The sequence below is a fragment of the Staurois parvus genome, unplaced genomic scaffold (assembly GCF_062004578.1).
Source record: "Staurois parvus isolate SC_StPar_1 unplaced genomic scaffold, SC_StPar_1.0 ptg000430l, whole genome shotgun sequence".
NCBI classification, from domain to species: domain Eukaryota; kingdom Metazoa; phylum Chordata; class Amphibia; order Anura; family Ranidae; genus Staurois; species Staurois parvus.
This window is the reverse complement of record NW_028318226.1, coordinates 2,643,230-2,670,000: the sequence shown is the minus strand read 5'-3', so window position 1 is coordinate 2,670,000 and position 26,771 is coordinate 2,643,230. Positions and strand designations below refer to the sequence as shown.

The 26,771-nt window shown below is 40.4% G+C and overlaps 1 protein-coding gene across 2 annotated transcripts in view; it reads left to right on the top strand.

Annotated features, from left to right (window-relative positions):
- CNOT12 (CCR4-NOT transcription complex subunit 12) overlaps positions 1-26,771 on the top strand; it is a 113,660-nt gene that overhangs the window by 67,280 nt on the left and 19,609 nt on the right. For both annotated transcript variants that reach the window (XM_089687582.1, XM_089687581.1), the window contains 3 exons: positions 8,956-9,479; positions 21,626-23,663; positions 25,905-26,037. In XM_089687582.1, the coding sequence (XP_089543708.1) occupies positions 8,956-9,479; positions 21,626-23,663; positions 25,905-26,037 (2,695 nt within the window). The remainder of the gene's footprint in view (positions 1-8,955; positions 9,480-21,625; positions 23,664-25,904; positions 26,038-26,771) is intronic.

Sequence of the window (26,771 nt, the reverse complement as noted above, 5' to 3'; positions counted from 1 at the left end):
TTTCTTATGCTTCCATGTCTATGCATACACACATATACCATACACTATACCAATTTTACCAGATATTATACTATATTGTAACAATACTTATTTAATTTTATTTTATTTAAACTTTGTGAGCCATATTAAGAAGTTTTTTGTAACGTTTTATATCAACATTTATGTTTTACTAGTGATTTATCTCCTTTGTTCTTGTATATAGTATTGCATATCCATCCATGGTGCACTACATTGCCACACATGCCTACGTCTCATCATATGACTATACTAGAATGATAAGCACACACCCTGTAGGCTGCATCTCTATGAATTAATAAGTGTCTCTGCTGGGTTTCAGATCTACTCTCTACATTAAATCCATGTCCCATGGTGGTCTATGGCAAGCAGAGCACTAGGCAGCTTCGTAGCATTGCTCATCCATCCATCCATTTATTTAAAGGCGAGCAGTGCAGTGCATCACCAGGGAAGGATTTTTATTATTTTTTATATATGTGTAATTTTCCATTTATTTATTTATTTTCCACTGTGCACACTTCTTATGGTTCATATGATTTTATGATTGTCACTAGTTTCAATGGTTTTATTTGTGCGTGTGTGTATATATGTGTATGTGTATATATATGTGTGTATATATATATATATATATATGTATATGTGTATGTATTTTTTATAGACCTTTCGTGTTTACTTACACTATGTCGCTTGCCCCTGTGACTCCTCCACCTGCATAGGGGAGTGTCCAGGACGGCCCATGTGACCTTTGGTTTAACTAGTAGTGAGCATATAAAAGAGGGAGCAGACATTTGGTCAGTTGGAAGAGGCAAGTCCTCGAAACGCGTCAGTCTTTTGGATGTCTAAACTCCCTATTGCGGACTGTTACTCAGCGCGGTGTTGATCCAGCTGTTCTTTTATGATGTGCCTTGACTATATTGTCGTTTGTGAGTACAACACCTACTTTATTTTTTATTAAACATTTTTTATGGTAATGCACTAGGCCTGTGCGCCCTCTTTTTATTTTTTGTATCCAGTAGGGAAAAGTCCCATCCTTTCCTGTCCGTTAGAAAATCCGTATATAACCTTACAGAACAGACAGTGCACCATCCACATTAGCTTTTCTGCTACACTGCAACAAGGAAACAGGAAGCTTTATTCAGAGAAAAGACATAGAGTATACCGTAGATGCAGCTACAAACTTATAAACAATACCATCTACTGGTTGAAAAATATACTGAATAGTTGTTGCACAAAATACATGAACACTGTATTCCAACACTGTCAAATAAGTTAGTAAGGGGAAAGCTCCCCAATAGGGCCATAGTAAAAAAATGTCTAAAGTTCTTACTATGCCTGCTCTGTGCAAAGCAAAACAAAACACAAAGTTTACCTATGGCATTATTTCCCTTTGTGCTATTTGTCTCTTCTGTTATATCTCTGAACTCTATGCTGCAGAATCACCTCACACACCCTTTGAAATACGAGATTGTCAGGCTTAGACTGCATGACACAGCAAGCTAGTCTGCAGATTTGCATTTTTGCCTGTTCTTGCTATCATTTCTTCCCTCTCTGTAGCAGTCATACGGGTTATTTGAGTGCCAGCATAAGAGTTTCAGATGAGACCAGAGAAAAAAAAGAATAGGCATTACCTGTAATTAACCATAGCAGGAAATAAAAGTTTAATTGGTAGTATTTATTAAAACAAATATAAATATATACAGTACAGTAGATATCAGCTATCAGAGTTTTTTAAAAGTCACTTGGATGTTGCAAAGGAACTGTTAGCCTTGCTCAAATACACAATATTTGGGGGCGCTCTTTACGTCTGGAGGAAAAGAAATTTAATCTCCAAACATGGAAAGGTTTCTTCACAGTGAGAGCTGTGAAAATGTGGAATAGACTCCCTCAAGAGTTGGTTCTGGCCAGCTCAGTGGATTGCTTTAAAAAAAAAGCCTGGATTCTTTCTTAGATACATAGAATATAACTGGATACTAACATTTATAGGTAAAGTTGATCCAGGGAATATCTGATTGCCTCTCGCGGGATCAGGAAGGAATTTCTTCCCAGCAGGAGCAAATTGGATCATGCTTTGCTGGGGGGGGGGGGGGGGGGGGGTTGCATTCCTCTGGATCAACTGTGGGTATAGGATTATAACTTTTTTTTTTTTTTAATGGTTGAACTGGATGGACTTTTGTCTTTTTTCAACCAGATAACAATGTAACAATACAAAGGAAATCTAAGAAAAAATAATTTGTGTCTTTAACAGGCACTACAAAGGGAAAGCTTGACTGGCTACTAGTTTACCTTACAAGAACTTTCACAGCATGCAGTGAGTTGTTTTTTCTTGTACAGATTGCATGCAAGAATTCCCAGAAACTGTAAAAATCTTCCTTTCACTGTATATAGATAGATCACAGCTGCAAGAAATATTTGGTTCTTTGGCTGCTCTCAGAAAAGCAAGGCAGGGTTTTTGAATGGCACAACTCCAGGATATATCTAAATTGGTGACACCAGAAAGACTGGTTAGTGTAAGGTGAGTGATCGCTTGAAAACCAAGTTCTGGAGAAAGTTGCTCTTTTGGGTTTTCAAATATCAAGACATTTGATGGGACCAAAATCTATAGAAAAGTTAAAGAAAAAATACTTTTACAGAGCAATTCCTAGCAGCATGTTAACTTATGCTATCTATCACTGTCATGCTAAAGTTAGAAATCTAGGCCATTCAAAATAAACCTGTCAGGCACTCAGAAAGGAATGAATTAAAAATAAATAGTATGATAGCCAGGCAATTTTTGGAGAGGAGTCAACAATGGCAGCTTGAGTCTGATGTCCAGAGATTAATAAAATTATGAGCAGTGTGTTCTAAATTCAATGCAATATCACTTGCACATCAAAATGCTGAAAGGCTAGATTTACATGGGTAGGTTCTGCCATGGGTAGGTTCTGAATGCTTTTTAATTTATTTTTTAGTGATTTTCTAACGCACTGCAACAGCAGGCATTTGGCTCATGTGGCATGGTCCCAGTGACTTCAGTACGTGTGTTTAATAGGCAGTGCTGCCTGTCAGCTCAAAAAAGCTGCAGCATGTGTACAACCTCCTTTGGCTGCCTTGTTAGAATTTTTGGTGGGTGGTCAGGTTGATGATAAAAAGTGGCCAATTGGCCTATATTGTGTTCTGGCAATAATGCTTCTAAATTAGTAACTATGATACAATGGTGTAGAAACTAGTGAATATGATATAGTAGAATGTAACTAATGGTTATGGTGTCTCCTATTGTTTAATCACTTCAATACCCACTGTTCTCTCTTCGCTACACATTTCTCTGTGTGTAGCTCAACATGCAGCTAAACCCTCCTATTCTGCAATAAGCCAGACTGAATGTAATTTTGAAGCTTTATTAACAAAACAGGGAGGGTGAAACTATTGGAAAAAGCAGATAAGAAATACATGAAATCAATGTATGAAACATATAGAAAATACAATGAAATAACTAGGCTTTAGATGGCAATAAGTCTATGCTCACCAGCGATTCTGCCTGTAGGGAATGTAAATTTAGTCTACAACATGGCCTGCAGTGAAGGCTGGCTTTCTATCCCTCAGTTTTCAAGATGGTGTCTGAGCTCCTAGGATGCACCTGTTTCCTTTTCTGAGAATGAAGGATAAAGGGAATCTTTATTAAATGTAAACAGTTTCTAACGTGTAAAACAGTAAATTTATTCTGGGCTCCATCTAGTGGCAGGGAGAACACATGATTAATTTCTCTGCTGAATGCAGAACACCCACCTTGTTTGATCTATTGCTGTTGTGCGCAGTGTTGCAGATGAAGAAAAACTGCTACACCAGATGTGGCAAAATTACCAACCTTTATATATTTTTGTAACTTTAACAATTTTTTGATTGTGGGTTCAAAAAAATTCATGATTCAGCTTCCTCTAACTTGTGATACATTATAACTACAGTATCAGCCAAAAAAGTAATTTGATAATTATCTGTGCTTGGAGGCAGACAAGAAACTGGTTCTGCTGGCTCCTAAGTGATGTATGAGAATGAGACATTCTTCAGCACTCATGTAGTGAGATAATTATCTAAATTTCACATTGACTTCATTACCTTGTAAGGGAACATATGCTACACATTCCCCTATGAGCACTATGTGATAGGCATTGGGTGGGGTTACATAGCAATTCAAGCCTTCTCAGCACACGTGACTCTGTTTTACAAAAAAAAAAAGTAAAGATTTGTAAAACAAGGACTGTGTACATATATCAAGAAAACATATGTCAAGTTAAAAATGTATACACCTAAAGACATTAAATAAAATGTATTTTATAAACCATTCAGTTCTAGCTTCCCTTTAACCACATGCCGCCCAGCCACTGTAGAAATATGGCGGCAGGGCGGCACGGGCAGGCAAAACCACGTTTTAAAACGTGTGTTTTGTAAACAGGTAGGCGCGCCGCCGCCGTACCTGTCCCGCCGATCACAGACGCGGATGTCAGTCGCTGGGTCACAGCCGATTGTTACCGGCTATGTCCCGGCGATCGGCGGCAATAGCTGACAGACAGCACAGCTGCAGTAGCTGTGCTTTCTGTCAGTTCCCTGACAGCTCCAGGACAAGCTGATCGGGACAGAAGAGTTTCTCTCTCCCGATCAGCGGTGTCCCCTGCAGTACACACCCCCGCCCCCTAGTAAAACAATCCCCCTCACACAGATAACCCTTCCCTGAAAAATAAACTTAACCCCTTCCTACCCAGTGCCATTAGTACAGTGTTTTTTTTTTTTGCACTGATCACTGTATTGGTGTCACTGGGGATGTCAGTGACCCCAAGTCAGTACCCCCCAATGTCAGAATGTCCGCCGCAGTCCCGCCATAAGTCGCTGATCGCCACCATTATTAGTATAAAAAAAACTCAAAATCCCAGTATCTTTCCCGCCATTTGTAAACGCTATAAAACTTTCACGTAAACCAATTAATTTACACGTATTGGGTTTTTTTTTTAGCAAAGACATGTCGCAGAATGCATTTTGCATATTATGACTAAATTTGATTTTTACATTTTTTTTTACTGGACATGTTTTATAGCAAAAAGATGTCCAGTAAATGTTTTTCCAAAGTCCAAGATCGCACAGGCAATCAAATACCACCGAAAAAAAGCTCAATTTGTGGGAAAAAAATGTACCATATTGCATGACCGCGCAATTGTCCGTTAAACTAGCGCAGCACCGTATAGCAAAAAAAATGGCGTAAATTGCAGTATCTATATCATAGTTTGTAGATGCTATAACTTTCACACAAAGCAATCAATATACACTTATTGGGATTTTTTTTTACCAAAAACATGTAGCAGAATACATTTTGGCCTAAATTTATAACCAACTTTGAGTTTACTATATATTTTTTATAGCTGAAAGTAAAAAATATTGTTTTTCTTCAAAATTTTTGTCCTTTTTTTGTTTATAGTGTGAAAAATAAAAGCGCACAGGTGATCAAATACCACCAAAAGAAAGCTCTATTTGTGTGAAAAAAAGGACGCAAATTTCGTTTGGGTGCAGCGTTGCATGACCGCGCAATTATCAGTTGAATTAGTGCAGCGCCGAGTAGCAAAAAGAGGCCTGGTCATTAAGGGGGGTAAATCCTTTGGAGGTCAAGTGGTTAATAAGTGCATACCAGGACTAATTTTTTTTTACTTTTAATATTTGCTTGCAATTCAAATTTAATTTTCTTCATACAAAAAGTCTCTTAGTTCCAATTAGACAATGGGAGCCTTCCTGAATAGTGGTAGGTAAGTTCTGCAGTTATATAGTTAGTGTGTTAGTAAGGCTAAAAGAGACAAAACTCCATCAAATTCAACTAAAAGAAAAAATACACAATCTTATACTCAGTTGATCCAGAGGAAGGAAAAAACTCAATGACGCATGATCCAATTTGTTCCAGCAGGAGATGGGTGGGGAGGATACCTTTCTGATCCCCCAACATATTCCCTGTTTTATGATTAATATTCCCTGGATCAACTGTCCTTGGTGTTATAAGTGTTAATATCTAGTTATATTTTGTGCATTTAGGAATGCATCCAGCTATTTTTTAAAACAATCTATTGAGCTGGCCAGAATCAGTTCTTGAGGAAGTATATTCCACATTTTCACAGCTTGTACTGTGAAGAAGCCTTTCTGTATGTGGTGGTTAAACCTCTTTTCCTCCAGATGTAAAGAGTGCCACCTTGTCCTCTGTAATGATCTGAAAGTGAATAACTGTACACTAAATTCACTATATGGACCACCTGATATTCATTGGTATGAATTGTAATAGGTAGGCATAGACTTCCAAATTCAATGAAATATACAATTGTATTCAGCAAACATTTCAAAGTGTTAAAGTAGACTTTAGAGAGTTTATGAGCTACCAGTATGCAGGCACATAGCAGGTTACTGAGTATTTGTTCTCTTTAGTGTCAGGACATTTTGATGTATTGTAGACATACAGAATATCATGCTTCTTTTATGAACCTGCCCTTTTTACAGCTGAAGTATACAGTATTTTATATGGATGGAACTTCTACAAAAGATAAGATCTACAGTTGCAAGAAAAAGTATGTGAAACCCTTGGGATTACGTGGAGTTTTGCATGAATTGGGCATAAAATGTGCTTTGAATGTCATCTAAGTCACAACAATAGAAGAACACAGTCTGCTGAACATAATACTACACAAACAGATGTTGCCATGGTTTAATTGCACATAACATGTAAACATTCACAGTGCAGGGAGGAAAACGTATGTGAACCTTTGGACTTAATAACTGGTTGACCCTCCTTTGGCAGCAATAACCTCAACCAAACATTTCCTGTAGTTGCAGATCAGACCTGCACAACGATCTGGAGTAATTTTGGACCACTCCTCTTCACAAAACTGTTTCAGTGTAGCAATATTCTTGGGATGTCTGGTGTGAATCGCTCTCTTAAGGTCATGCCACAGCATTGCAATTGGGTTGAGGTCAGGACTCTGACTGGGCCACTCCAAAAGGCGTATTCTGTGCTGTTGCAGCCATTGTTTTGTTAAATATATGTTTAATATTATGTATTAATACAAAAATGTGAAAGCCCTGCGGTGCATAAACATATATTTCCTATTCTTTCTTTGTGGTGGAGAAACTGTCCCAATCCTTGTACAACTAATGGGCAATGTTCTGCCATGCCTTCTCATGATCTTTGTAGATGTTGTCAGATGGGTCATAGAAGAAAAGCCCTCATCGCCCGGATTATTTTTTCTGTTTCAAGCATGGTGTGGTTTTCTTCTTCCTTCCTTGTCATGTACAGCCTGGAGAGTAGATTTTGCTAGGAGGAAGTGTCTTGTTGACATGCTACACTACTCATAAAAAATGCATGTGTTATTTGGACACAAAATCAAACTTTCTGCACCAAAAAAGTCACTGCAGCTCTTCCAAAACCATGCAGGAAAGTGTATAGGTGAGAGTGGGTCCATAGAACAGAATGAGAAATGGCTTGCCATGCAGTGTTGCGCCTCAGTAACCGTAACACAAATTGCTCAGGTGTGAGCGGAGCCTAAGGGGACATCATGCTGAGGAATGATGATATAAGGACTGCAGACAGAAAGGGGAGAAGAACTATACCATAAGCAAATGTTTTATAGACACAACCCTCAGGCTGAGGATAATAAAAAAAATGAACTCTTCCATTGCATATGCTTTTCTGTACACAGAATATAGACGTGGAGATAATACTTCATCTGAGCTTACCTTAATGAAAACTTCATTAAAATTGTTGTGGTCTAGTTATCAACCAGCAACTGCTGGGACAATAAAGAGGCCAGGTACAGCCAGGTGTATAGGGTACAGCAGTTAGGAGTATATCACACACAGCCCAATATACAGAGTTGAATGGTCAAGAGTATGTAATGTATAGCACTGCATACAGAGTGCAGACATCAGAAGAATATAATGCAGAACTCAGCATAGTGTGGTGATCAGGAGTATGCAACATACAGCCTATCGTACAGAGTGCAGGCATCAAAAGAATATGACGATGAGCTCAACAGGTTTTGTTGGTCAGGAGCATGCAACGTATAGTCTAGTGTAGAGAGTACAAGCATCAGAAGAATTTAATGCAGAGCTCAGCAAACAGAGTGCAGTGGTCAGGGGTATGTAACATACAGCCTAGTGTACAGAGTACAGGCATCAGAAGAATACAATACAGAGCTCAGCAAACAGAGTTTGGTGCTCAAGAGTATGCAACATAATATAATGCAGAGATCAGCAACATACAGCCTAGTGTACAGACTATAAGCATTGGAAGAATATAATTCAGAGCTCATCAGAGTGTGGTGGTCAGGAGTATGTAACATACAACCTAGTGTACAGATTGCAGACATAAGAAGAATACAATGCAAAGCTCAGCAGAGCTTGGTGGTCAGGAGTAAGTAACATGCAGCCTAGTGTACAGAGTGCAGGCATCAGAGAAACATAATGCAGGGTTCAGCAAACAGAGTATGGTGGTCAGCAGTATGCAACATACAGCCTAGTTTGTGCAGGGAGTCTGTCATCGCTCCAGGTATGACCTCCAGAGGTGTGTGGACTGACACAGGGAAACGCAGGCTTCAGATATGGTATAAACAATATAATTTAAGACTAACAATACAAAACGCAGTGCAATGCTTGGCCATCATCATGGCTCGGCCAGTCAGATGGCCGGAGCTCATGAACTTGGAAGGAAGACCGGGTGAAGATGGAAGCCTCTGCAGCGGTGACAGGACACCGCTGGAGGGCTTCATTTTAAGGTAAGTACTTCATAATGTGCTAGTATGCAATGCTTACTTTGCAGGGGATTCTTTTTTTTTTTTTAGAGCTGCAGTTTATTACCTCTTTAAGGTTTAGTAATTATATTGTAATTTATTATTGTCAATAAGTATGTTTTTTTTGTGTTAGTAATTGTCAATTTTTATCCTGTAGGCCCCACAAAGTGAAATAATGGTTACGAACCAAAACACAGAGCAAAGCAGTCTGGGAAAGCTTGCACAGGTTGAAAAGCATGCTGTCTCTTCAGTGACCCAAATAATCGACAGACCAATGACAGAGAGTGAAATGTACAAAAATATTCCCCATGAAGATAACAAAAGCGCTGTTTCTATGGAACATAATGTAATATGTACAGCTGAGCACTATGATTTGCATGAAGGAAAAATCCTGGTGGCCAGTGACAACAATAACACACCATATTCCGATCAAGAAGACAAGGAGATCATTGCTCTAACAGACATGCAATCTCCTGTCTGTATAGTGAAGCCATATGAAATTTATTCAGAAGGGCAGGAAGAGACCAGAGCAGAAATACATGATTATAACTTGGAGGAAGAACAGGACCAGCTCAAAAACAGACTACATGAATATGATGATTCAACACAGACTAGAGAATATGTGCCCCATCAAACATCAGATGTATTTGAGAAACAAACAGAATATCCTTCAGAATACAGGTAATTTTTTTTCTGTTTTATCCAGGGCCAACACAGAGGACAACACAACAGGGAATTGCAATGAGGAATATCTGCATAAAACATTGGCTTGGCTGTCTGTTTGGGCCCATTCACACAGACTTTCTGATCTGTCAGTTTTTCAGGCAGACCTTACTGGAAGCTACCTGAGGCTGATGTAAATGGGCAATAGTCCATATATGCCCACCTATCTCCGAGTCTGTCCAGGTCAGGAAAAAAAAAAAAGGAAAATGACTGCATTATTTTCTATTTTTCTGGACCTAAACCTGACGGATCAGAAGTAGCATGAAGTAAATGGACACAAGCCTATTTACATCCAAGCCCCCATAGAGTTATCACGGGTCCTCCCATGTCCACCAGACACATGAACTGCCACTGATGTAAAAAAAAAAAAAAAAAAAATTGGCATCCATCCCCTTCAGCTCCAATTTAGCAGGGGATCTGCTCATAGATCCCCTGCTGAGCAGAGCAGCCCTGTATGCAAGAGCCTTTAGAGAGCTGTTTCCCACTTTGAGTATAAAATAGACTGCGAGTAGCTCCGACAGTTTATTCAAGATTGCAAGCATTGGTTGATGACTTCATTCCATAATACATTCAAAAAATATTGCTACATCTTATTTTGGTTACAAGCTGAATGCATGAAACATGCTTCATTCATAAACATATTGTAACAATATTATTACAATGTATTATTATTATACATGATTTATATAGCGCCAACAGTTTGCTCAGCGCTTTACAATATACCGGGAGACAATACAGCAACAATACAGTTCAATACAAGAGGGAAGGGAGGGCCCTGCTCCTTGGAGCTTACAATCTAAGAGCAGGGGCAGACTGACAATTTGGAAACTCGGGCACTTGGCCAATTTAGACAGGATCCAATTAACCTACCAGCATGTCTTTGAAGTGTGAGAGGAAACCCAAACAGGCACAGGGAGAACATGCAAACTCCAGGCAGGTGGTGCTGTGGTTGGGATTCAAACCAGGGACCCTAGTACTGCCAAGTGGAAGTGCTAACCATTAAGTCACTGTGCTGTCCAGACTCCCATTATTATAGAACAGCTTAGTAGGGGGATTCACACTATACGGCTTGGATAAAGGATTTTTTTTGTTCCGGCAGCGGGCTTAATAATAATATTGTATGGCCAGCTTAAATTCTACACAAGCTGCAACACCACCCAATCCTTCCTGTTTGATTTTCTATTGACCTAAAGGTAATAATTCTAGTGCTAGCAGACAGCGGCTGTCATTTGCATGCCCTATGGCTATAGTAGCATGATCCAACAACTCTGCTGTGGAGCACTTCTACAAATGCAAATGAATCACCTCAGGCAGTAATTCATGTTTAAACTTAGTCAAAAAGAAATATTTGGTGGGTATATATAAAAATGCACCTCGTCCATCTAGAGTTATTAAGCACACAGAGTAATTTGGGGCATTTTGGATTTTTTGTGATGCTCAAGGATACACACTTAATCATATATAAATGAAAACCTTTTTTATTAGAATCAATATAAAAATGAAAAGTCAAATTTCACGAAAGAAAAACTGACCATCCTCATACATAATGATTCATCCTCTTTCTGAGCTCACATATCACCATGGCTACATACAAGATAGCAAATTCACAATACGGTAATAGATAAAATTCTGTAAGGTATCCAGCAGGAAACAATAGGAGCTTTCAAATCTCAACACGTGTCACAGTTTAGCATCACTTCTTTTGGAGCGAGAGGGGGAAAATCTCAGTTGGATGCATTTATGAATCAAGAACATAATCAATATTCATACTTGTAACACATTGTAATATTTCAATAAAATAATATACTATATATATATATATATTATATTAACCAAACCAGGCATATTTGATGTGTGCAGGTCCGGCATCAAAACATTATCCCTGGAATGGACATGGGGGAGCACAAGAAGAGGAGGCTAACGAGGGACTCAGTCACATAAATATGTAGAGCAGATACCCAATTATCTTATTTTTATTTATTTCAGGTACTTATATAGAGCAGTCAATTTATGCAGAATTTTACACGCACGCACGCACGCACACACACACACACACACACACACACACACACACACACACACTTAAATTCACATCAGTTCCTGACCTCAAGAAGCGTGCAATCTGTGGTCCCGAACTCACATTCATACATAAACATACTAGGGCCAATTTAGACAGAATCCAATTAACCTATCTACTAGATGTATTACCATTACACACCTTCATATCATGCAGCAGGCAATTAAAGGGAATGAAAACTTTACAGTACCACAAGCCCACTAATTTTGTATTAGCCAAAGGTTAGCCCTTTAATCCTCTCTTCCACTTGCTGTCCTCACATCATCATGTGAATTATGTATGAGATTGGTAATTTTTTGTATACTGAAATGTATGATGTTTCATTTTTATTCTGATTCTAATAAAAAGATTGTCATTTCTATATGATTAGGTATGTATCCTTGGAAAAAGTGCAAAATGCTTCTTAATATTCTGTGTGTATTCGTGTTTAAAGCAATTTTTTCTGTTTTCCGGTTCAGCAGGGGACTGACTGTCTCCCTTTGACAGTAGTAATTCTTTCTGTCTAAGGGACAAGCTGGAAAATGTTCTCATTCAGTAGTCTACACCTGCTGGCCAAACAAAAAAATGAACAGTGTATGACCAGCGATTACTTGAGTACCCTGTGCAGGGCCATGTTTAACAATAATATTAAGGCTTTCTTTCTGTTTTCAAAAGAACCAGCCAGTAAGTCTGATGTTTTTCAAAAGCACAGCCTTTTCAGCTCTCCAGCAGAATGTATTAGTTTATATGGCTGAGACAAACCACTTAATGCTGGCAGGGGTGATTAAAATGATCAGCTTTTATTTATTCATGCAAAACCTTTATCCCAAAGGGAAAAAAAACTGCTGTAACTGAATATAAAGTGTGAGCTGAAATTTGGCTTCAGTTTGTTAGTGGTTCTAAGTGGTTCTAAATCTGCTAATACATTTAACGCTACACCCCCCCCCCCCCCCCCCCGACAGGCATTGGTGCTGTCTGCTGTGCCTCCTGTACTCAGTCCTTCGGGGTTGTGTCTCACTAATACTGGAGGTGTGTTACTGGCCAGATCACCAGGGAAAAGCCACAGAGAAGAAAACTGATGCAGCCACCACATCTACAGTCATGATTTCTTAGCTTCAATATATTATATTTTTTGTTTTGGGCTTCACCACCTCAATACCGGACACTTTCACACTCTTCCTGCCCAGGCTAATTTTCAGCTTTCAGTGCTATCACACTTTGAATGCCAATTACTCAGTCACGCAAAACACTATAACCAAATGAAATTTTTATAATTATTTTTAAAATAGAGCTTTCCTTTGGTAGCATTTAATCATCACAGGTTTTTATATATATATATATATATATATATATATATATATATATATATATATATATATATATATAAATGAACAAATACAGAAAACTTTGGACAAAAAACAAGTTTTTCTTAGTTTATGTTATAAAGTTTTGCAAATAAATAATCTTTCTTCATAAATTTAAGCTACAATTTAATCTGTTACATATCTTTGGTAAAAAATAACCCAAATCAGTGTATATTATTTAGTCTGTGTAAAAGTTATAGAGTCTAAAAGCTATGGAAAATTGATCAATCCTGATGTACTGATGGCCTAGCTCATTTCGTGAGGCCCTAAATTGCCAGGACAGTGCAAATACCCCTTTTTTAGAAAGTAGACATCCCAAGAGATTTAGTAAGAGCCATTGTGAATTTTTTCAAGTTGTAATTTTTCCCACAGTTCTTTGGAAAATGAACAAATAAATTTAAAAAAAAATTTCCCCACAAAAAATTGTCATTTTAACAACTCATTTCACTTACATGACATACTTATAATTACACCCCAAAACACATTCTACTACTCCTCCCGAATTAGGGAAACCAGATATTTTCACAACCTAGCCACATAGAGAGGCCCAAAATCCAAGAAGCACCTTTGGGCTTTCAAGGAGCATAAATTACACATCTAATTTCCTGACTACCTATCACATTTTTGAAGGCCCTTGAGTACCAGGACAGTGGAAACACCCACAAAATGACCACATATTGGAATGCAAATGCCACAACATGGTGTTCTATGAGTCTTTTGAACATGTAATTTTTTGCCACAAGTTTTTGGAAAATGTAGAAAATAAAATGAACATGCATTTTATAACACTAAGTTGCCATTTTCTAAGGTATTTCTAACACACGTTAGATATACTTAGAATTATACCTCAAAACACATTCTGCTACTCCTCCCGAGTATGGCAAGACCACATATGGTATGGGCCCTAATTCTTTTGTGATGGACGTGACAACCCCGTAATAGTACTTGGCCTATCATCTGGGTGTACTGTGTGGCTGGTGCTCATCACTTCAGCAGGATGTAGAGCACAACTGGTGGTTGACTACAACTCCTCAGATCACCTTGAGACCCCTTCCTCCTCTGAATCAGTTACTGACCCACTAACACTTACAGATATTGGCATTGCACTGGGACACTATTGCAGATGTTCTGCACTGGGACACCATAGCAGATGTTGTGCACTGGGACACTGTGACAAATATTGATGGTCCACTAGGGACAACAACAGATGGTGATGGTCCACTAGGTACACAACAGATGTTGGCGGTGCACTAAGTACACTGAGAGATGTTGACAGTCCTCTAGATTAACGGTCCACTAAGGGCACTGACAGATGTTCATGGTCCACCTGGGACATGGATACAGTAGATGTTGATGTTCCACCTGAGACACTGACAGATGTTGATGTTGCAACGGGACACTATTGCAGATGTGCACTGGGGCACTGCAACAGATGTTGATAGGATACTGGCACACTGTGACAGATTTTAATGTACACTGGGACAAATTTTAATGTACTCTGGCACACTGTGTCAGATGATGATGAGCTACTGGTGCAGAAGTTGATGTGCTCTTGGACACTGACAGATGTTGATGGGATTCTGGCACACTGTGACAGATGTTAATGTACACTTGTACACTGGGACAAATGTTAATGTACTCTAGAACACTGTGTCAGATGATGGCTACTGGTGCAGAAGTTGATGTGCTCTTGGACACTGTGACAGATGCTGCTTTGTGCACTGTTGACAGATGGCAGCACGGTTTGTGATTTGTGATCTGTGTGTAAATGCACAGTAAAATCAGCAATTACACACAGATCCCTGACAGGCTGCATGGACAGGCTCTCCTTTCCCTCACTGCACTTTTTGTGTGAGGAGAGTCAACACAGAGACATGAGCTATACCTCCAGTACCTCACATCTTTCTGTTTAGATTGTGTGATGGCTGTGATTGGACACAGTCATCACATGATCACAAGGGCTGATCAGCAAGCCCATCTCCCGATCTTTGATGTGCTGTTTCTAAGAACCACAGGCATCACAAGATCGCACTGCTGTACAGCCCCATTTATCTGCATTAGCTGGGTGAGAAGCAGTTAATACTGCTGTAAGGAGGAATGGGAAAAAGAGTAGAGGGTGGAGGAGAAAAAGATTGCATTAGCAATTCTCTATACCGAGTAAACAGCACTTCTAACTCTCCTTTTTAGATTCACCTGTCCTATTTTTTTTTGTTTTTTTGGATGGTCCTTATTTAAAGACAGGCTGTAGGATTCTACTTTTCATTTTTGCTGTTGCCTGATTTCCCCACTTGCCTTAGAATTCCCCAACCTCCAAAATTTGCTTCTGCCTGCCATACCTCCTGTGTTGTTGAAGGACAGGCAGCCTATGGTTGTAGGTGGTCCCTGTGCAGCTATACCTCCAGTACCTTGACTCTGCTGAGTTTCCAAGAGGATCAATATTTTGCTGGCAAAGCAGAGGAATTGCAGACATGTCTGGCCTCTGCTCTGTGCAGCCCAACCACCATATCAACATCATTCTAGGGCAACCCTGGCCAGGAAATTTCCACTAGATTATATAATCTTGGAAGGGGTTGCAGTGCAAAAAGCTTGGACAAAGTTGTGGCCGCTGCACATTGGGTGGTTATAGTGTAGCTGTTTTTTTTTTTTTTTTTCTTTCAGCTTTAGACAGAAGCTGATGCTGGCTGTACTTCCCTAGGTCCCTTTACCGGCAAGCCACTGCTCTCCTTCTTCTGTTTTTCCTTTATGGATGTCCTTGCTACCCATGTGAAGTCTGACATATATGTTCATACAATTCACCAGGGTCCAGATTGTAGAAAGCACCAGCTGCTGGCCTTTCACCCCATATGGAAGAAAATATATTTGAAATATAATTTAAAAATATTCTTCCCAAATACATTGACATATATTTGAAATACTACAATGTTGGCCATATTCAATATATATATATATATATATATATATATTGTATGTTGAAATGCATTTTTAAATATATTCTTCAGATTTTTTTTAACATATAAAAAAGTAATTTTAACATATTTTTACATATATTTGTAAATGCATTCTAGAAATGTAGATTTGTATTTTTAAAGACATACAGTATATTTGAAATGTATTTTTTAAATTATTTTTCATATATTTTGTAATAACAACGCATTTCAACAAGAATATATATATATATATATATATATATATATATATATATATATAGATAGATAGATAGATAGAGGGGGAGGGGGAGGGGGAGGGGGAGGGGGAGGGGGAGAGGGAGGGGGGGAGGGGGAGAGGGAGGGGGGGAGAGGGGGAGAGGGAGGGGGAGAGGGGGAGAGAGAGAGAGGGGGAGAGGGGGAGAGGGGGAGAGAGAGAGAGGGGGAGAGAGAGAGAGGGGGAGAGAGAGAGAGGGGGAGAGAGAGGGGGAGGGGGAGAGGGAGAGAGGGAGAGGGAGGGAGGGGGGGTGGGGGAGAGGGAGGGAGGGGGGGGTGGGGGAGAGAGAGGGGGTGGGGGGGGGTGGGGGAGAGGGGGGTGGGGGAGAGGGAGAGGGGGGTGGGGGGGGGTGGGGGAGAGGGAGAGAGAGAGAGGGGGTGGGGGGGGGGGGAGAGGGAGAGAGAGAGAGGGGGTGGGGGGGGGTGGGGGAGAGGGAGAGAGAGAGAGGGGGGGGTGGGGGAGAGGGAGAGAGAGAGGGGGGGAGAGGGAGAGAGAGAGAGAGGGGGGGGTGGGGGAGAGGGAGAGAGAGAGGGGGGGGTGGGGGAGAGGGAGAGAGAGAGGGGGGGGGTGGGGGAGAGGGAGAGAGAGAGAGAGATATTGAATATGGTCTAAACAGTAGTATTTCAAATATATTTTTCTTACATGTGGGTGGTGCTGTTGCATGGCTGCTGTCCTCTGCATGGACTGTCACCTTCTCAAGAGTGATGTCAGGCTATAACCCCACCCTTTCCACAATGCTGCTCTCTTGTAATCATTTTATCACTGCCAGTCGTTCTTCAGAGAATTAAGGCTTTGTTCACACCTATGCGTTTTTTAGGGCTTTTTGCAGAAACGCAGTACAGTCCATTTAACATGGTTTCCTATGGAACATGTTCATGTCTATGCTTTTTTGAGCTGCTGCGTTTTTGGAAAGGGTCAGGGACTTTAAAAGCAAGAAGCAGCATTTTTGCTGCAATATAGTTCAATGGAGAATCTGCTGAAATGTATGGTAGTGCTTTTTTGGCACGTTTTTGCTGCGTTTTGCATTTTGCATTTTTATTCTGCCCATCATAAAAAAATTTCCACTTAAAAAAAAAAAATCTGAACAAAAAACACGATAAAAACCCATCAAAAACGTGTGTAGAAAAATGCAAAATGAACTGCAAGAAGCACTGCAAAACGGGAAAAAAAGCAAACTGCATAGGTATGAATGGAGCCTTAAGGAGCAACATGCAACAAGACAAAAATGAACATCCCTTAATACCAAGCCAATTTCAAAATACAACATGCAGCTTTACTTTATCCCTCCAACTTGTTACTTAAAGACTTTTTGCATGTTCTGAACAACACCCTGTGTCCACTGCAATCTTTTTTTGGCATTAACACAGCCTCCTTTCCTATGCATTTTTTACATTAGTTTGCCTGTTATCCCTAAAAATAGCCAGAATCTACAAACAATAGTCAACCGCCATAGATTTCAACAGGCTTCGCTGCAACGTTCAGGTTTTGTGAAATACAAACAGAATTTGACGAACCACCTAGATAGATTTGCCCATCCCTGGTTTAGAACCTTTGGTTCTTACTAATGTCTGTGGCTGTGTTAGAGAGATTTTCTCTCCCAGTGACAATGAGGTTGATTTACTAAAGGCAAATAAACTGTCCACTTTGCAATGGAAATTGCACATTGCAAGGAAATTTGCCCCAGAGCTTAAAAATGTGGTGACATTTTACTTTGCAAATAATAATCAGTAACATGCAAGGAAAATATGAAAAAAACAGAATTTTTGTACATGATTGGATGATGGAAGTCAGCAGAACGTCATCTCATTCGCTTAAGGTCTTGGGATAATTCCCTTGTAAAATGCAACTTCACTTGCCATTTGAACAGTCTATTTGCCTGTAGTACAGCACCCCCAAAATGTCACAGACAGTGAAAAACAATTGGGGAGGGATAGAACCCCGTGTCCGTTTTATTGCTATCTGTTCCTCTGTTACAGATGTTCCCATATAAAACACAAATAAAAATTGGTGCAACACTGAAAAAAATTTACAGTCATGGCCGAAATTGTTGGCACCCTTGATATTTCTCCAGGAAATCATGTATTTCTCACGAAACGTATTGCATTAACACATGTTTTGCTATACACATGTTTATTCCCTTTGTGTGTATTGGGACAAAACAAAAAAAGGGAGGAAAGAAAGCAAATTCGACATAATGTCACACAAACCTCCAAAAATGGGCTGGACAAAAGTATTGGCACCCTTTCACAACTGCGGATAAATAAGAATGTTACAAGCATGTGATGCTCCTGTAAACTCACCTGGGGCAAGTAACAGGTGTGGGCAATATAGAAATCACACCTGAAAGCAGATAAAAAGGAGAGACGTTCACTTAACCTTTGCATTGTGTGTCTGTCTGTGCCACACTAAGCATGGACAACAGAAAGAGGAGACGAGAACTGTCTGAGGACCTGAGAACCAAAATTGTGGCAAAATATCAACAATCTCAAGGTTACAAGTCCATCTCCAGAGAACTAGATTTGCCTTTGTCCACAGTGCGCAACATTATCAAGAAGTTTGCAACCCATGGCACTGTAGCTAATCTCCCTGGTCGTGGACGGATGAGGAAAATTGATGAAAGATTGCAACGCAGAATAGTCCGGATGGTGGATAAGCAGCCCCAAACATGTTCCAAAGACATTCAAGCTGTCCTGCAGGCTCAGGGAGCATCAGTGTCAGCGCGAACTATCCGTCGACATTTAAATGAAATGAAACGCTATGGCAGGAGACCCAGGAGGACCCCACTGCTGACACAGAGACATAAAAAAGCAAGACTACAGTTTGCCAAAATGTACTTGAGTAAGCCAAAAGCCTTCTGGGAAAACGTCTTGTGGACAGATGAGACCAAGATAGAGCTTTTCGGTAAAGCACATCATTCTACTGTTTACCGAAAACGGAATGAGGCCTACAAAGAACAAAACACAGTACCTACGGTAAAATATGGTGGAGGTTCAATGATGTTTTGGGGTTGTTTTGCTGCCTCTGGCACTGGGTGCCTTGACTGTGTGCAAGGCATCATGAAATCTGAGGATTACCAAAGGATTTTGGGTCGCACTGTAGGGCCCAGTGTCAGAAAGCTGGGTTTGCGTCCAAGATCCTGGGTCTTCCAGCAGGACAATGACCCCAAACATACGTCAAAAAGCACTCAGAAATGGATGGCAAAGAAGCGCTGGAGAGTTCTGAAGTGGCCAGCAATGAGCCCAGATCTAAATCCCATTGAACACCTGTGGAGAGATCTTAAAATTGCTGTTGGGAAAAGGTGTCCTTCCAATAAGAGAGACCTGGAGCTGTTTGCAAAGGAAGAGTGGTCCAAAATTCCGGGTGAGAGGTGTCAGAAGCTTATTGATGGTTATAGGAAGCGACTGATTTCAGTTATGTTTTCCAAAGGGTGTGCAACCAAATATTAAGTTAAGGGTGCCAATACTTTTGTCCAGCCCATTTTTGGGGTTTTGTGTGACATTATGTCATATTTGCTTTTCTGCCTCTGTTTTATATTTGTTCCAATACATACAAAGGGAATAAACATGTGTATAGCAAAACATGTGTTAATGCAATACCTTTTTTGTGTGAAATACTTGATTTTCAGGAAAAATATCAAGGGTGCCAACAATTTCGGCCATGACTGTATATATAAATGTGCAATACTCAAAATATTATTATGAAGATATTAAATTAAGTGATAACACAGGAGTGAATGAAGCGCTGCAATGAGCGCAGTTAAACAAGTGCGGCCCTTTTGATAACGTGCATCAAGGAGGAGCCGTACGCCGTGACATCACGCCGCTGGAGCCTCATGAAGGTCCGGTGGCCATCTTAGAGAGTGTCTGGTCAGTTCCACTATTTTAAACTGTGTTTGTTGGCGCTATTTCCACGTGGATGATGTACTACGTTTATATCTAAATAAATCTGATAAATTACTACACTATGAGCACCTTCTTTTTTGGCTCTCTATTGAGCTAAGAAATTTCCAGGACTCCAGTCGGATAACGGTTGCAGAGCAGTCTCAGATCCAGAGGAGGGAGTCTCTTCCTATGCTGTCTGTCTGGTCCATTTAAAGGGGGCTTCCTGCAGATGCTTGGTCAATATATGAGTGTGCATTTTTAGCAATTCCCTGCACGGATAAAAGTCACATGGAATAATCTGATACCACCTGTGCAACAGGATTCGTGGCCGGAAGTTTATAGCGTGTTTGCAGGGAGAGATAGTTGCTGTTATGCAGTGATAACCTCTTCTATATGCAGTAGTATAAAGCCCTGTATTGTGCTGCCCCATTGTCCTGTGAAAAGGCACATGGGCACAGCATTGTGAAAAGGCACATGGGCACAGCGTTGTGAAAAGGCGCATTGGGCACAGCGTTGTGAAGAGGTGCATGGGCACAGCGTTGTGAAAAGGATCATGGGCACAGCATTGTGAAAAGGCGCATGGGCACAGCATTGTGAAAAGGCGCATGGGCACAGCATTGTGAAAAGGCGCATGGGTACAGCATTGTGAAAAGGAGCATGGGCACAGCTCACCTTAATTCAGGGACGGCAATAAATGTCTTGACTTTACAACCACTTTAAGCCAAGAAATAGTGTAACAGTGAAAATACAATTTAAAATGTGTGTTGCGAAATATGGTATCATTTGTGATGTCCCTGACATTCATATTGTTCTGTAGCACCACACACAGCTAGACCTTTCCCAAGCATTTATTAGAAAGGAATGGTACTTTTCCCATGTTGCCATTGAAGGCATAAAATGAAAGACCTGTTTCCTACTGAGTGGTATTTTTAAAACATATTTTTGCATTGGTACATGTTTCCCATCATGGTGCCCAGCTCCCCATGTCCTTTGTTGGCTAATTCTATGCTTATTAGCCTGGAAATGGCTAAAGGTTATTTGTAAGATCTGCCTCCAATTACCATTAACAGAGTTCAGATACAATTTGCAATTTAATGTTTTAATAAGGGTTCGACAAACAGCCCAATAATTAAATCTAGTCCAATTCGCTGTCGCTAATTATGAACTTTGGCTAACCCAGGTAATAAGTCCTTTTTTTTTTTTCTTCAACTTAATTTCTTTACTATAGCAAAAGTAAATTATGTATTTCCAAGCCCCATGCAGCAGAAATTTATTTACCATTCCCCCTAGTAGCAATATTTATATAATATCATTAACAATTACATTCCTACTTCCCCTAGTAAAATATTGTATGAAGTATTCTGCTGTCCAGCAGCATTTGCTGTGTTACTTCAGGTAGTTTTATTGTTCACACATCTAAGCATTATGACTTGCATTTAAAAGAGTTTTTATTTTAATTTGCAGGATAATGTAACTAGTTTGTGATATAAACAGCTCAAGTGATGTTTTAGACACATTATTAGCATTCTATAGAATTGTGATTTGTATACCCTTGACACAGTTCTTAATTATTTTTCCATTGTTTAACCTCTACATTTTCAGATCGTTTTTTGGGAACAATGTCAGATCCACCTATGAATCTGAGACGCCCTCTGCACCAGAGTTGCCTGAACATGCAGACGATGAGACATCAACAAACCTGTATGTGGGATCACAAATACTAGAAGATGACAGCCTGATTCCAGGGGAAGTTTATTCTCATCCAATTGATCAATCAGAGAAGCCATCACACAGCTATATGGAAAAGGATACTCAGTTAAGCAAGCCACAGGAAGAGCTGAGTGAGTCAGAAAGCGATGAATCTAGTAGGCAAGAATTGAACTATGATCAGTCAAAGTTCATATATTCTGAAACTACTTCTCAGGATCCAGCTGCCAGCATCACCCAACCAGAAAAGTTAAGTGACCCCTATAAACAACCAGACAGACTTGTGTATAACACTGCTCAGTCGCCAGTATTAAACGAATGTGAAGTTCACATGGATAACATAGAGTACAGATATGATGAGTCAAACACACCACAGTACATACACATTCAATCACAGGAGCAGGAGTGCAATTATGCTCATGAGGTGGAACTAGATGACAAGCAATCAGATGAGCCAGTCTATACTTATGGACAGTTTGAAGAACCAGATTATATATATCAACAGTTGGAAAAGTCAGTCCACAAGTTTGAAAAGCCAGACAAGCCAAGTGTCCTGTATCAACAGTTTGAGGAGCCAGTTCAAGGATCTGAAAAGTCTGAGGAACCAGTATATACATATGAACAGTCACAAGAGCCAGTTTTCAGATATAAACAGTCAGAAGGGTCAGGCCTCAAATATGAACAAACAGAAGAATCGGGCTACAGAGATCGAAAATTGGAACATTCCATCCATAAATATGAACTATTAGAAGAACCATCTCATAGATCTGAGAAGTTAGAAGACTCTGCTCATGAATATAAACAGACAGACAAACCAGCTGGGCAATATGAACAAACAGAAGAGTTAGCTTGCCAACAATCAAAGACAATAGTTCACAATATTCAGCAGTCTGAGGAGCCAGTCCACGTGTATGAACAGTCAGAAGAGGCAGTTCAGAAATATAGACCTTCAAAAGATCCAATTGATAAATATGAGCCTTCAGAAGAGTCAGAGCATAGATATGCTTACTTAGAAGAGACAGTCCATAACTATGAACAAGAAGACCCAGCTCACAAATATAAACAGTTAGATGAATCGACTGACCAGTATGAGCAAACAGAGCAGCTTGTTCAGGGATATCAAAAATCAGAGGAATCAATTTACAAATATGAAATGTCTGAGACGCCAGTTAATAGATATACACAGTCAGAGGAGATAAGCCACAGTCGTGATGAATCGCTGGAGCCAGATTACAGATATAAACAGCATGATGAACCAGTCCATAGTTATGAACTTGCAAACCAGTATGAATGCATTGAGGACCCAGGATACATTCACACAGGGTCAGATGCCAAAAACTCAGAGTGTATACAATCAGGGCTGATTGATTTGTACAACCAACAGTACAGGCTTGTTCAATCAGAGGAAATGGACAGTATGACTAATATTTCAACAGCATCAAGTGAAATACTTGGTAACTCTTCTGAAAAAGATATAACACTTAGTGATTTTTTAGAACAGCAGCTGAGAGAGAGTTACATGGAAGAACCAAAATATAGTGAGACTTCAACTGATGAAAAGCATGCTAGTGAAAAAACAGAGGAGCAATTCCATAAATATCCACCGTCAGAAGAACAGCAACTGCTAGGTATACATAAAGAAGAGACACAGTGGTGTCATGCTAAATCAGAAGAGGCTCAGCATGTAGATGAATTAGCAGAAGGGTCTAGACAAAAGTCACCAGCTATTACAACTGATGAATCAGATGGATCCATGCCTGAGAAGACACAGGAACAAGAGAGCCAAATTACATACCAAATCCTGAATGGACATGCTGAACATGGTGAATTGCAGACAGTTGACTATACAGATGCAGTCGAAGAGATCCAAGCTGAAGAACCAGAAGAGACACAGGCAGAAGTATCCCCTGCAGAAAATTTTGACTTTCTTGAGGTACGTTCTTCCTCCCGAGAGTGCCAACCTAGAGCATGGAGGACACTTTAGGGAGACAGTGACCTGTGGTGCACTATGAGCACTAGGGCAAAAAGTGGATGTTGCCAAACTTTAACAGTGGGCATAGATAAACAAAACCTGGTCTTCCTATAAAATATATTTGATTGTTGTGCCACAAGCAACAGTCTCACAGAAACATATAAACCTCAGCACAAAAAAGTTTCTATTACATGTGGTTTTGCAAACACTGAAAATAGACAGAGAACTATAACACTTTGCCTGACCCTACCTTAAAGAAGAACTTCATTAAAATATGCAGGGACTGCTTAGCACCAAGCAACTGTTGAGAAATATATAATGTATAATTTAGTGTATGTAATCCAGGAGTCTGTAAGGCAGAGTGCAGGGGTCCGTAGTGTGCAATAGATAGGGTGCAAGGGTCAGGAGTATGTAATATACAGAATACTGTAGTCAGTACCAGGTTTAGTACATGATACACATAACAGGGTGCAGGAGTACATAATGCACAGAATACAGGGGACAGGAGTGTGAAATGCATAGTAAAAGTCAGGAATACAAAACAAAAAGAGTTCAGGAGTCCGTGGTGTGTAACACACAGTTGTAGGGGTTAGAAAAGTGCACACAATACTGTCCCCCACTTTACCCTTTCAGCAGTAATATCCAGCACAAATCTTCTTCCCACTTCCCCAGCACAAACCATCAACCCCAAATCTCCCATCCCAGCACAAATATCCACCCCTCTCAAGCCTCTCTCCCAACAAAATGCTCTTCCCATCCCAGAAAAATTCTACCCCCCCAGCAAATATCCTTCTTTCCCCAATCCCCCTCCCAGAATAAATCCTCTTCCTCCCCAATCCCCAAATCCTATTCCCCCCCAAATTCTCCATTTCAACACAACTCCTTTTTCCAGTACAAAACGTCCTCCCCCTTAATATTCCCTCCCTGCACTACAAATCACCTAAAATTCACCTCCCAGCAAAAATTATGTCCCCCCTTCAAGCACAAATCCTCTCCCTCCCAGTATAAATCCTAACCCCCTCCCAGCAAACATCTTCCACCTCCCAAATCTCCCCCTCCCATCACATCCCCCCATCCCAGCACAAACCCCCCCCCCTCATCTTCAGCACAAATTGTCTCTTTCCTCAAAACCCCGTGCTAGCACAACTCCCCATCCTAGCAAAAATCTCCCACCCCCCTTCCCCAGTTCTCTCCAGCATATATCCTCTTTCCCTCAAATCCCCCTCCCAAAACAAATCCTCCCACCCAAATCCCTACTCCCAGCACAACCTCTCCCTCCCCCCAAACACAAATCCTCTTCCTCCTTCTAGCACAGGTCCTCTCACCCTCCCCTCCCAAGGTGTCCCCCTGCACGTATCCTCTTATTCTCCTCTCCCAAATACCCTCACCACCCCTACTAGGTCACTGTGTGTCCCTTTGCAATTCTTTATTTCCCCTAATAAACTAATTGCAGACTTCAGATCAGCACAGCTGATGCAGGGGTACATTCCTCCTCCCCAGCTCCTCCATCTGGCCTGGCCACATTATATCATCATAGCCGAGCAGGAGCCTAGAGGATGCTTCCATTGGCTCCGAAGTGAGTTGTGACAGGCAGCCAACATTTCTCTGAATTTTTCAGGACACTAGGATTCGGTTAAAATCTTGGGCTGTTCCCAGAAAATCCAGGACAGTTGGGAGGTATGGGATCAATGATAGTAATAATCATGCGGTCATAACTCCCAGACATCATTACTCTTCCACTGAACAATTTTTCTGCAGTTTTAATGAGCACAGCACATTTGCAGATACAGCGTAATGCCATAATTGTGCTACACATGTGGTATCTGGCAGTGTGGCTCCTAGGAAGTCCCTCTAAGCATAACACTGATGTGTGCAGAAACTAGATTTACTACTGTTGGCACAGGGGAAGAGTGAGAGAGAGAATAGGACTTGGGCCCATGATTTGCTAATTCCTTTTGCCTATGCTGCAAATGTACACTTTCTGCTTTTGGTCTTGAGAAAAACATTTTCTTGACCATTATTGTACCCCGATTTTCTTTTTAAAGTCAACCCATAACTGTTATTTCATAAACAGATGAACAAATAGGTGCTGGTTTCAATTTTAAAGATCTTGGCACTGTAATCCAAGCTGAATATAAGAAACCAGTGGTTAATTTATCTTGACAAATTCACCGAAATAACTTATTATTGCTTTCTGTTCAGGGTACTGTTGTTCTAGATACATCTTTCATGAGAGGCAGAGCCTCTTTAGGCAAGAAAAGAGGCCACAGGACCCCTGCTGGAACCTGTGCTTCTGAAGAGGATCCGGAATACTGGATGTTCAGAGACTCTACAGGTATGGAAGTATCTTGACGCATGATTAAAAGCCACAGAGACTTGTTTGATAAAATTAATTTAGATTTTTCTTTTCAAGTAAGGCTTATAAGCCTGCTAAAACAGGTATGCCAAGCTGGTGTTTTGTTGTGTCTCATGATGCCCGCTTACTTGTTTGTTGCTATTTGAAAAAAATTAAAGAGGTACTTTTTGATAGTGTGGGGAAGAGGTGGTGCATTGTGGTAATTGATTTGTGCAAACCAATAAAATATCTCTTGACTTGTTTATAAATATACAGAGGCCTCATCAGACACTAGAAAAAAGTAGACTAACCAGCCGTAGATAATCCCCAGGGGCGGTCTGACTATTTAGCCACTCAGGCACTGCCCGAGGGCCGGGGTCAGTAGGGGGCTCCATGAGATGCCCCTGGTACCTTTCATAAGCTTTTTTGGGTGTGATTTGAGTGTGGGCATGGACACAGGGGCCCCATGATTTCCTATTGCCCGGGGGCCCCATGAGTTATCAGTCCGCCCCTGATAATCCCTTGTGAATATTGCTATCATTTGTGCATTGATAACAAACTAATAAAGCAGAACTCCAGTTATTATTATACAGTATTTATAAAGCGCCAATAGTTCGCTCAGCGCTGTACATTACAAAGGGGGACAGAACATGTGACAGAACAATACCTATACAATGCAAAACATGAGGGGATTGAGGGCCCTGCTCTTTCAAGCTTACAATCTAGGAGGGAGG